Source organism: Marmota marmota, unplaced genomic scaffold (genome assembly GCF_001458135.2).
Source record: "Marmota marmota marmota unplaced genomic scaffold, marMar, whole genome shotgun sequence".
Classification (NCBI taxonomy): Eukaryota; Metazoa; Chordata; class Mammalia; order Rodentia; family Sciuridae; genus Marmota; species Marmota marmota.
Genome location: NW_026000037.1, coordinates 55,747,099 through 55,759,930, shown reverse-complemented (window position 1 = coordinate 55,759,930; position 12,832 = coordinate 55,747,099). Strand labels below are relative to the sequence as shown.

Sequence of the window (12,832 nt, the reverse complement as noted above, 5' to 3'; positions counted from 1 at the left end):
TGTGTGTGTGTGTGTGGTGGTAGGGATTGAACCCAGGACCTTGTGCATGCAAGGCAAGCACTCTACCAACTGAGCTATATCCCCAGCCCCTTAGAATAATATTTTTAAATGCATAAAATAAAATAACAGGATGACAAAGAAAACTAAACTATATTGATTTATAAAAACATTTTTTAAGATTGTGATATGTGCACTTTTTTATTAGAATACTAAATTAACAAGTCTAAAGAATTACCAAATTTCCAAACAAGGCTGAGATACAGCTGCAACAACTGTAATGTTATAGAAAAATATCTGTGACTTTGGTTACACAGTCGCAGACCCTGGTAGTAATTTTGAGGTTTGTTGCTTATATCTAGAATTGAAGGAAATTCAATTCTACATTTCAGTTAGAAAACAGTACAAATACAGATTTTTTCCTACGTAAGACCATGTAGCCCACTGAGATCCATACAGGAATTCACTAGTGTAACCAAAGTTAAGAACTATAGCTAAGACAATGAATTGTGTTCGGTGTAACTCTAGGGACTCATGGGATAGGGCATCTCGCAGGTGGTTAAACTTTTGGGTTCTTTTATAACTACGTGTTTCATGAATTGTCCATTTGTAGTCTGTTCCCTTATTTATTATGTTCCCAAACTGTGGCCTCATCTTCACAGAGCATTGTTCCCCAAGTACAAGCTGGAATTGTACCAGGAAATCAACTCGAACACTTGATGAAGATGAAACAATTGCAAATAAATAAATATGCTCTGCCTTTAGAGGGTTTAGAAACCTAGGCTGAAGGGATATCCGCCCCCTCTTGACTCCCGGATACTTTTGGTGGCAATGGGCCCACAGAGATGACCTTCAGAGTTGTGGATAAGGACAAGAGTCCTTGGCACAATGGCTCAGAATAGGGCAAAGAACTATTCAGGACCTCAGGGAGTGAAGCTTTAAATGGACACAAAGGCGAGGGATGTCTTGAGAGCTGCTTAAAAGAAAACATTTCTCCCAGGTCCTGACCTGAAGACCATCACTGCCCACCAAAATGAAGCCAGGGCTTCATTCAGTTCCTTTTTCTTTCTTTTCTTTAAAAAAAAAAAAAAACTTGATAGAGTGGAACCAACCTAGATGCCCTCCAGTAGATGAATGGATAAAGAAAATGTGGTATACACAATGGAATATTATTCAGCATTAAAAGAGAATAAAAGCATGGCATTTGCAGGTAAATGGTTGGAGTTGGAGAATATAATGCTAAGTGAAGTTAGCCAATCCCCAAAAACCAAATGCCGAAAGTCTTCTCTGATTTAAGGCTGCTGATTCATAATAGGGCTCCGGGCAGGGGGCGCATGGGAGTATTAGATGAACTCCAGATAGGGCAAAGGGGAGGGAAGAGAGGGGAGGGGGCAGGGAGATAGGAAAGATGGTGGAATGAGATGGACATTATTACCCTAAGTACATGTATGAAGACATGAATGGTGTGATTCTGTATACAACCAAAGATATGAAAAATTGTGCTCTATATGTATAATATGAATTGTAATGCATTCTGCTGTCATGTATAACAAATTAAAATTAAAAAATTAAATAAAAAAAAACTTGATAGAACCTAGCCTCAGTTACCTTCTCTTCTATTACATTTTTCTCTTGACACTGGGCATTAACTTTCTTCCTTGATGACTACTAGTGCCACATCTTTGCCTCCATTTATCATCTCTGTCCCTACCATCCTTTTATAGTACAAAACATCCTCCGGTACCAATGCTGAGACACGAGAGATTTTAACAGTTTAGGGAGAGAGCAAACGCATGGAGCAGAAAATAAACAAATGATAAATGACTTCTAGAAAAATCATCCATAATTACCAATGGAGAGGAGATTCAGGCTGAGGTAACAAAATGGGGAAAGTTTAACTTTTAACATCTCTATGCAACTATACTGTTGGAATAGGTTTTTACATTAAAAGTGTCTTATTTTCATATTTAAAAACTAAATTAGGCAGAGCTGGCTACTACATTATCGTTATTAATCTTACTAGCCATTTATTAGTTTATCTCATTTAGGTCCTCTGATCCTTGAACTTATTTATTTTGTGGAAGAAAACCAATAATCCTCCTGTGATTCTTTTCTTTATGGCTTTAGTACAAACCCTATTATATGTCTCTCCTCATTTTTTTTTTAAACAAAATACATGAAAGATGTCTACAATCCCTTGCTTCCAATGCCATCAGTTTTAACTTTTTAGTACCATTTATATTGCATTTATTGGGTCAAGACACTGATAATCCTTGATTATTTTTTAAATAAATACATCCTCCCTTTATTTAAGTTGCTTCTTGTCCCCAACGTCATATCTGCTACTGCTCTTAAGGACCTCATAATGTCTTTGGGCTTTTGACCAATCCTGTGTTTTTGGTAATCCTCTCAGGACTGAAGCAACCATGCTGGTAAATCAGTCTGAGAACCACCACTGCTGACAGGGTGCAGGGTCGATCTTCCTTTTGCAAGGACTTGGGATTCCCCAACTCTAAGCCATACAGAAGGGAAACGCCAAAACCTCCCACCTCCCTGATTCCATTCCCAAAGTGAAAAATTGGCTGCACACATTCCGTGTGTTTTTGTATCGACTGCATACATGATGTTGGCACCATTGATCTTAAGACTGCTTTCCAAACAGTCACCATCTGGATCTAAATATGATGCTATATATTTACTCAAACTTCTTCCACAAATATGAGAATGAAGGATGACAATTACTGAGATTTCTTAGAAAGGCCTTTAAAAAAAAATAAAATCAAACCAAAGAAAAACCACAGACTTCTGTACTGTAGCCAATATCTAAACCCATTTGTTTGCTGAACGTCTCAAATTTCTGAAGTTGGCACCCAGGAGTAGAGAAATCTACCCCTCAACACACACACACACAGGCGCACAAACTGCCACTGAGCTACTCACCGAACAATCTGTCAGTGGGTCCCTCATGTTGAAATGTTTTTCCTTTTGTCCTTTTACCTACACTCCAGCATTCTGGACAGTGCAATCGAAGCTGGGTGTGTTCTGGACTTCCGGGATTCAAAGGATACGTCAGTCCTTGTCAAACACACCAAGGAGGAAGTCCCAGCCCCTGGACTTTCATCCAGTTTGTTTCCTGAAAAAAGCAAAGAACTGCTGTGGGTCAAGAGAGCCAGTGGAAGATAGTGAGAATGACATCTGCAAACACTCTGGGGGAAGGGAGGGACACAGAGGCCTGGAGAGTTTAGCCCTGGGGAAGAAGGCCTGAGCTGTAAAATGGACCCACAATCCTGGTGCCCAGTGCAGAGGAGCAGGACTTATCTCAGCTAGCTCTATTAATTATGTTTTAAAATTTTCTGTATTTGTTTTAGTGAGTTTTTAGTAGACCTGACAAGAACAAATTTAAGGAGGAAAAGTTTATTTAGCACTCATGGTTTTAGAGATCTCAGTCCTTAGATGACTGACTCCATTGCTGTGTGCCCAAGTTGAGGCAGAATATCATGGAGGAAGAGTGTGACAGGGGAAAACAGCTGGGAACATGGCACCAGGAAGGAGAGAGAGAGAGAGAGAGAGAGAGAGAGAGAGAGAAAGGGGCCAGGGGAAGAGAGGGACAGCTCCTTTCACCACAGATAAAAAATAAAACCCCAAAGGCATGCCCCCAATGACCCACTTCTTGTAGTGACAGCCTAGCTGCCTACAGTTACCACCCAGTTAATCCCTATCAGGGGATCAATGTACTGATTCAGTTAAGATCATCTAATCCAATCATTTCATCACTAAACATTTTTATATTGTCTCACACATAAGGTTTTGGGGGACATCTTATGTAACATAACATATTTCATGCTACTTTGACATTTTGCATCCTGTAGACCCAAACAAATACTGCTTCTGTCAGTACTAGTTAATTTCTAGAGACAGCAAACAGCTTGTCTGTAAGCATACCTTCCAGTAAGTAAACCAGGAACCTGAAGCCCAAAGCCCCATCTCACACCAAGCCAACATACCCCTGCTCACCACAAGGCTAGGTACCAAACAACTAGGGACCTACGCCAAAAGAACTATAACTGTAAAATGTCCAAAAAAGTTTATCAGGAATGGGGGCCATACATGAACTGTCTCTCAGGGTCAAACTCAACCCAACCAGTGCAATAGGACCAAGTGGCTATGCTATCAATGTAAGACAGATTTGCCTGCCTCATTCCCCATTGTTCAAAAGGAAGGAGAGAACTAGGAATCATCCATCAGGAACTTATTTTTTTATTGCTTTCTCAACACGTGTGGTCTCAATTATCAATCCTTAGATTACCAACTAGTGGCGGAGGAATAGTGACAGCTAGCTGTGTATAGGCTGCGGGTAGCTTTGCTCTGACTTGCAGGCAGTAAGGGCAGACCCTAGCCTTTACTAAAGCAGTTCTATTTATAGTGCAGTGAAATACTTCAGAGTTCAAAATCATCCAATTTGCAATTAACAAAGCATCTCAGCATAATGAAAGACATTTAGTCTGATTATAAATGACTCACATTCCCACTGGAGGGCTTCACTGACCTCAGAGATTTTATTTTTCTGAAGCCTGAGCTTGGAGTCCTGGGACCGCTAGCTCAATGTCTTCTCCGTGATTCCTGCCCCCATTTTTTCTTGCTGCTCTTTGTCTCAGTTTCAGTTCCAACTCAGTCAAAATGGGGAGCTCAGTCTCTTTTTAGTCAATGATTTTGTGGCTGTGACCAAAAGACCCAATAAGAACAATTAAGAGGAGGAAAAGCTTATTTGGGCTTACAGTTTCAGAGGATTAGTCCATGGTGGGCCAATTCCATAGCTCTGGGCCTGAGGAGAGGCAGGACATGGTGGTGGCCGGGTGGGATGGAGGACGGCATCGCAGGACACGGCAACAAGGAAGCAGAGAGAACTCCGCTCATCAAGGACAAAATATAAACCTCAAAGGCACTCCCCCCCAGTGACCTACCTCCTCCAGTTGTGAGATTCTTGAACTGAGACACGAGACCAGAACTATCAGCAGGAAGCAGTATTTTTAAATTTTCTTTTTGCCAGCACTGGCTCAGCGTATTCTCATCCAAAGGCTGAGCCTTTTATATACTTTTGTTAGTTTCCTTTTATATACTAGTTCTTTGTCTCCCATATAAAGTAATACACATTCCTGGTTGGGCATTCTATTTCTCTACTACAGAGTAGAAACGATGTTACAACTGAGTTGTGGAAGGCTCCCATTGATACTGATGGTGCCACATTATCTTCTCCTTTGTTCTGAAAAACATCTCTACCATACAGCCACTCCCCACCTGCCTATAGTCACTGCCCAGTCAACCCATATCACTAGAATAATCCATTAAATAGGCCACAACTCTCACATTCACCTCTAAATATTCGTGCATTGTTTCACACATGAGCTTTTGAGGGACACCTCATATCTAAACCATAACAGACTTCTTTGCCAGTTTCTATAAGAAATGCCATCACACCAAGCTTACTGTGATCTTCTTGGCCAAATGAAGACCTGTAGGGCATTTCTACACCCTTTTTCCTCACTTGCATCTTTCTCTGAGGCTAACTGGCTTTCCCTCTGGACACCTGATAATTTAGAATATGTTCCCCTTACCTCAGTACTCCCCCCCCACCCCCCAGCCTGTGGAAGAGCTGCAGGATTTCCTGGCTAAATGCAGATGGATGATTATTCAGTTTCTCAGAGGGATGTTTGAAAAAGAGGTCAGAAAAAGAGTGTCATATCATTTATGTCTTGTCACAATAATACCACTTAACAATTAAAGGCCAGCAGCTTCAAATGACACAGGATATATTTATTCACAAATTTGTGAGTTAACTGGTGATTCTTCAGGTCTCCTCTGGGCTCACTCATGCTGCACCTTCACAGTTTTGCTGATCCTGGAAGGGCGGGGCAGAGCAGCTTTCTGGGCACTACTGGGTGGGTGGCTGGCTGGGGGTTGGCCGTGGGCTGACCCACAATAGCCAGCCTAAACCTGGTTTCATCAGCCTAATCCTGGCTGTTCCCAGGGCAAGATAGAGGAGCCCAGAGATTGAATGGAAGAGTTCAAGGTCCCCTGAAGTACAGAACTGAAATTGATGCCCTATCATGTTAGCCATGTCCAAGGGACCAAAACCACCAGAGGTCAGCCCAGATTCAAGGAAGTAGAACTGAATGTCTCATTGCAAGGGCATAGATACAGAGACGGGGCAAGAATGGAGATTCGTTTACACTCAACCTACCACAATGACTGGTCAATATTTGTTCTTGAGTGACTGGAGAGATAAGCAGGAAGACAGAGGGTGTGGCTTCTCTGTCTTTCTCTCCCTTCCCCCACCCAGATTGGGGAAACAGGCTTTGAACATCAGCAGAAATTGGAATTAAGGAGAGAAGTAACAGGGAAGCTTTAGACATAAACCTCACAATGTATCCTACATAGACCCTACCCCAGACCACAAAAACCCTCTCCCAGAGTGGGAGGGTGGGAGGCAGCGGCAGAGCATGACTCTCCTCCAGCAGCTCTGCTGAGGCTGACAAGTCACCTTGACAGGGAGTCAAGGGCAGATCAACTTGAGTAAATGTATCCTGTTCATGAGAGTACTCCCCCAGCTCCCTGCCTCCCAGGAAGGCTCATGGAGACATTGGGAGGAGGCTGCTGAGTTCTGTGTGAAGAAGGCCAAAGAGCCTTGTGACTTTGGAATTGATATTAACAGAACCTTATTGGTACCCACAGGTTGATGAGAACTTTACCTGTAGTGAAGTACCTCACCAAAGAAGGTATATCATACCCTTTCTTAATTTTTTTTTTTTTTAGTTCTTTATCTATACATTTGTCTCTGCCCATAGGTTTCTGGCCCACACTCACTCTCTGGCTTCTGTCCAGGCCTCCAGCTTGATCTCTCAGATCTTAATCTTCCTGCCAACTTTGCCCATCTACGCTCAGCATCCCGCTTCCTGACAAGACCTCTCTTCAGAAAGAAAATCTGCAATGGATTCCCTTTGGGTCTGGTCTGGAAGTTATTCCCCTGGACTCCACCTACCATGTTTTGTGCTGCCTTCAAGGGAGTTGACAATACTAATTATACCTTTATTAAGTACTCATAAAATAAATTTTGGATGCTAAGTTAGTAAAAAAACAAGAACCAAAATGCAATAGGGACTAAGGGCAATACAAAACTTGTCTTAGAAGTTTCTTTAGTAAGCCATGTAGTGCAAAAAAAAAAAAAAAATCATCAATAGGGACCTGATTAAATATCTTATAGTAATATGAACTCCATTGAGAGTATTTACCATCCCAGGCACTATTCTAAGTACTTTTAAAATAATAACAGCAATCATTTAAGGTAGATATGTATTATTATTTTGATCTTTACAATGTACACACAAAATCTGAGACACAGGGTAATTGAGTGACTTACCCAAGTCATGCACCAAATGGGATGACTGAATTCATCTGACTTCAGGGAGGCCAGGTTTAATGACTATTCTATACTTCCACACAATCCAGATATTGGCATACTAAACATCCAAAAGATGAGGATGTAGTATAAAATGTTCAATTATGTATACTAACTGGGGTTGCAAAAGAATAAGTATGGTTCTAGTTTGGTATCTATATAAGAAAAAAAGATAGAGGCACATAAGTACCGGACACACTACAGGGTGTCTCTGAAGTCAGGATTATAGAGGACTTTACCTTTCTAGGTCATACCTTTCTGTGTAATTTTACCCTTTGAAACTATTATGTATAGTTTTAGAAACCAAAAAGGACAAAAAAAATTAAGAAGGATGACAATTATGCTCTTCAACTTTTAACAAGGTGAAATAGTGATGATATTCTCTGTCATTTTATGCCTACAGGATTTCACAGATGCTCTTCCTTCTCTCTGGTGGTCCTTCCATCTTTATGTTGGCCTAATTGACTTTTATTTATCTCCGATTTTGTTGTGTGTGTGATTTTTCTCAGAAAGAACACATTCTTGCCTTTGTCCTACTGTTATCTATTGCACCCATCTCTTTTGATTCATTTATCCCACTGTGTTGAAATTATTGGTTTAATGGTCTGCTTCCCACATTATTCAGTTAAGTCCTTATAGCCAAGTACTTGGAGGAAAGTAAAAGTTCAATAAATAACTGCTTTTATTGGATTGAATTAAATACTGAGAAAGTGACCCCATTAGCTACCTCCTCTTCATTGATAAGACAGGAAATGTTTCTTATGGGTAGGTCTGTGTCCTGAACTATCAGGACACAGAGTTCAAAACACTGAGAGGGAAGATAAGTGTGGCCTTCTGGGCAGGAACTCTAAAATGGGAAACAGCTCAAATGCACTTGGGAGGCTCAGACACAGATTAAAAATGGCCTTGACAAGCAGGAAACTGAGAAGGACTCAGTGAAAATCCCTAGGGGTCACTTAGAGAACTTTCTTGGAGATTTGTTGGTTAAAAAGATAAACAGATGAAGTAAAGAGAGTTGAGACCAAGAATAAAATCAAAGAGTGCCCTAATGTTAAGAATAAGTTTGGGAAAGTTGGAGTTTAAATTGAGCTGAGTTCTGAAAACTTTGCCAAGAAAAACTAAGAGAATTTTTGCTCTATTCACAGCAAGATGGATGTAAAGAGGCAGCACTGTGGCTTTGTTCCCACAGCTGGTTTGCTTTTACTAATGGCAAGAGTGAGCAGGACCACTTGATTAGGCTGCTGGGGTTCAGGCGCTGGGAGGTCTGGCAGGGTGGCTCCCCACAGGTGGAGTGCTTTCCTAACAGGACAAGCAGAAACAGAGGTGACATGTTTCCACTTATCTTCCCAAGCCAGCTACCACTCCTGAATCCTGCTGGAATTGACACGGGAGCAGGACTGTCGGGGTTGGGGATAGCCATGGACAGAGCTACCACACATGACACCATTTTTACCAATCACCCTCAGAAGGGAGTGGAGGATGTTCTCATTCTGATTAAATTACTTATCATTTTTAGTCTCTGCTTCTTTTAGCAATTCGCTTCCTATATTTCCATCTCTCTCCAAAGCTAGAGGAAGCACTTCCAAAGTCTTGATGAATGCTCCAAGCCTCAGGATAGAAAAAACATTCTTTGAAATGTAGAAGCACAAATGAGTATTTTTACAGGTACTGGAGGCAGTGGGGGTGCACACTGATTCCATTCTTGTTAATTGCCAGCTTTACTTTGTAGCATCTAAGGTAACTTATGCTCAGCTTGTTCTAATTACATTGTGGTTTTTAAAATTGCACAAAATAAGCTTTGCACCTCCTACTACTTCATAAAAATTACCTAATTTTTAAATCTGAGCCCAAATGGTCATAATTAACTTACTTTATATACATAAAACCCAGCCCTGTATTTGGTGTGCTAGGGTTTAATATTCATTAGGCATGCCCAAGTTTCATATTAATTCAAAAACTCCAGGTGCTAATGGAGAAAAAAAGATGAAATCAAATAGATTAATTTGCATAAAACAAATTAGAATAGATTTACTTTTCCCCCATAAGCCCTAGGAAATGAAGACTAATGGACAACTAATTAACAGTCAAGTCATCCTACTCCGTGATCTATGGATTTGACTTCCAAAAGAAAAGCCTAAGAACAAGGACATTTTACAAATACAAATTTGCCCAAATTACATTATATCTTCATTTGATCACCTACATTGAGTTAATGTATAATCAGTCTTATAGCTCTCAATTAAAATGTATACGGGAATGTGTAGTGTAAGGGCTGTTTTAGTCTCCAGGGAAAATTATGAGTTTGGCATTTGTGCATACGTAAATAAGGTGCCACCCACAGGGTTTATTTGCCTTTTCCTTTGTGGTCCCCTCTGCACTTTATAAATCATGATTTAAAGTATTTCATATAAATCGTTGCCAGGTTTTAGAGATAGAATTATAGGGAAAAAGCAAAAGCACTCAAAATGGTTATTTATTGCTCCTTCTGCAGCCGGAACTGAGGAGCTGAGGGTGGGCCCATTTTGAATTTTATATCCAGTGCTTTTGTTACCTATTCAAAAACATATAGTAATTATTTTTCAAGTCATTGCACACCCTGGGGACTCAGAGCACTCAATGTATAAATCCTGTTCACTCAGAACTTAGGTTCAAATGTGCATACTTGTTAACATCTTCCCCTGCTGTCTTCTTAATCTATTTAACCCCTTAGCCTCTCTCACAACTCTTCCAAAAATGGTTCTACTGAAAATTTGACTCCCTATTTAGCATTTTACACGATTGATAACTCATGAATGTACATTCATTTGTTCACTCAATGAGTACTTATGAAGCACCCACTTGCTTCCAGGCGCTGAAAGGGACACAAAGATGAACAAGCTCTAATCCCTTTTTTCAAGGAGCACAGTTTAGCCAAGGAAGGTTACATCCATTATGATAGATTCCATAACAGTAAATCTTTACAGAAACATAATGTGAGGAACACATTTCAAAGAGGAACCTAATTCAGCCTGGTTGCAGAAAAGAATGATAGAAAATGCCAGTAAAAGATGGTGCCACTTGCTGATACTTGAACTGTGCATATTAATTATGATTGCATAATGGAGCATTATGGAGCATATGTCATGTTGGTATGTATCTCCAGAAAATTATAAATCTCTCAAGAATGCTTTGAGCACTTAGTTTGCATGAAACCTTCTAGCTGAGGAGGCTGGGGAGATATACAGAGGCCAGATTGTTGGAAGACTTGGGAGCCATGTTTTAACTTTACCCCAAAGGTAACTGTAGCCACGAAGTGGTCTTCTCTCCATGCAGGATTTTAAGTGCATCACTGATATTTAGATTTGCATGTTTGAAAGACCACTCTGACATTTGTATAGAGACACTAAAGAGAAGTGAGAGAAGGATCAGGAAGAATGGGAGTCTATTGCTAAGGGCCAGAAGAAAAAGAGTGAGGCCTTAATGCACATGGAGAGGAAAGGGCAGAGATTTAAAATGCAACCAGCAAGGTTTGGTAATGAATTGGATCGGGTATAGCTAATGAAGGGTGGGAGGAATCTAGAATGCAGTGAAAGCTTCTGGTATCCTCAGACTGTTCTTCTCTCTGGCCTCCAGAGAGCAGGAATTACTAGAAGAGGCTTTGGTGTGTGGAGGGTTCAAAACTTGGCTACCCTACACATTAATTAGTATGCTAATTTGGAAAAAAAATCTTAAAGCCATTATCTTTCAGTTTCTTGATAGGTAAAAATGGAAGTAGTATTATTGCATACCAAATAGCAGAGTATACATAAGTGTTCAGTAAATATTGGTTGCTATTATTTCTTTATTATTACCACATTATTTTGCAGAAGAATCATTACAGGTGATTTTTATTGCCATATAAAATACTAAAAAAAATGCGATTCTAATTCAAAAGCTTGCCAAAACTAACTTGACTACTTACCAAACAATTTAGAATTCTCAAGAAATTTCAATTAATGCATCTTTTCTACATTTTTCTTTTGATAGGCTGAGGCATTTTGTATCATCTTATAGTTTTTGAAATTTAAAGTTGGAATTCTCATTTTTTTAAAAAAAGATATTGTTACCTCTAAATATTTGAAAATTTCACTTGGAATGTTACTAGGGTCTTCAAATCTCTATTAATAAGTTCATTAATAACAATCTCAAGGTTACAGACAATTTCCAGGTTCAGTATAAAGAATTTTTTTCTTTTTTCCCAAATGAGCTGCCAACCCAATGCTCCATCACCCTCTAATATTTCAATGTACATTTCTAACACAGAAGGATATTCTCCAACAAAACAACAATACAACCATCAGAGGCAGGAAATTAAAATTGATTCATTACCACTATCTGATCCTCAGTTCCACCAATTGTCAACATTCTCCATGGGAACAAGTTTCCTTTCAGGATCAGGCTTGCATCTGGTTGTCCTGTCTCTAGAGACTCCTTCCCTCTGGTATACTTCCTCAGTCTTTCCTTAATCTTCATGCATTACCCATTTGAAGATTTGCAGTTGTGGCTGGGGATGTGACTCAGCACCTGCCTAGCATGCACAAGCCCCTGCACAAGGTTCAATTCCCAGCACTGAAAATCGAAATGAGAAATACCAGTTAATTATTTTATAGAATGTCCTTCAACTTGGGCTTATTTGATGCTTGCTCCTGGTGAGATTAAGGCTAGACATCTTTGGCAGGAATATCACAGAGGTAATGCTATATTCTTATTTCATCCTTTCAAGTGATTCATGATATCACTTGTCCCTTAACTGATGGTGTTTACTTGATTAAGATGATGTCTTCCAGGCCCTTTCTCTATGAAGTTACTTCTTTGACCTTTGCACTTATTAAATATTTTGCTTGAATGTAGCTCAAAATGAGGCAAACACCTGTTCTTCATCAAACTTTCTTTTTATTTATTAATTTATATCATAAAACTCATACTTTCCTATTTTATTCAGTGTGTTATAATCTGTTCCTACATTAATTCTGATGTTCAAAGTAGTCTAGATTTGGTTAGTGAGATCCCCTTCAAATTAATTCTGTGTCTTAATAAAATTTTTTCGTCTTTCTCTGAGCACTTCCTTGCTTTCTGGCCTAAAAGGTTATTCCACACACAGCAAGTCCTTTCCTAGCCCAGCTCTGGGTTTGGTTACTTCTACAATAATCCTGGGGTTTTGTTAATTTTAATTTTTTAATGGGGACTAGATATAGAAGGAATTTAGAAACTAAGACCTGGGGAATTTGGTATGTTCAGGAAGTATCTCTCTCTCTCTCCCCCTCTCTCTTTCACATACACTTATGTGCAGATATACATTTATATCTGTTTATATTGCCATCTGTCTACGATCTTCTAAAAACCATCCATGACTGCCTATAATTT

At 39.7% G+C, this 12,832-nt stretch overlaps 1 protein-coding gene across 6 annotated transcripts in view; it reads right to left on the bottom strand.

Moving 5' to 3' along the window:
• The window catches only part of Nostrin (nitric oxide synthase trafficking), a 58,645-nt gene extending 53,727 nt beyond the window's left edge, over window positions 1-4,918 (bottom strand). For 3 of the 6 annotated variants that reach the window (XM_015479278.2, XM_048812425.1, XM_048812426.1), the window contains exons 1-2: window positions 4,773-4,918; window positions 2,938-3,130 (exon numbers count right to left, since the gene is read on the bottom strand). In XM_015479278.2, the coding sequence (XP_015334764.1) occupies window positions 2,938-2,964 (27 nt within the window). In that variant the 5' untranslated portion in view covers window positions 2,965-3,130; window positions 4,773-4,918. Of the gene's footprint in view, window positions 1-2,937; window positions 3,131-4,543; window positions 4,699-4,772 lie in introns of those variants that run through there. The other 3 variants (XM_015479275.2, XM_015479279.2, XM_015479276.2) reach the window with 3 other exon arrangements.
• Window positions 4,919-12,832: the final 7,914 nt, after the last annotated feature.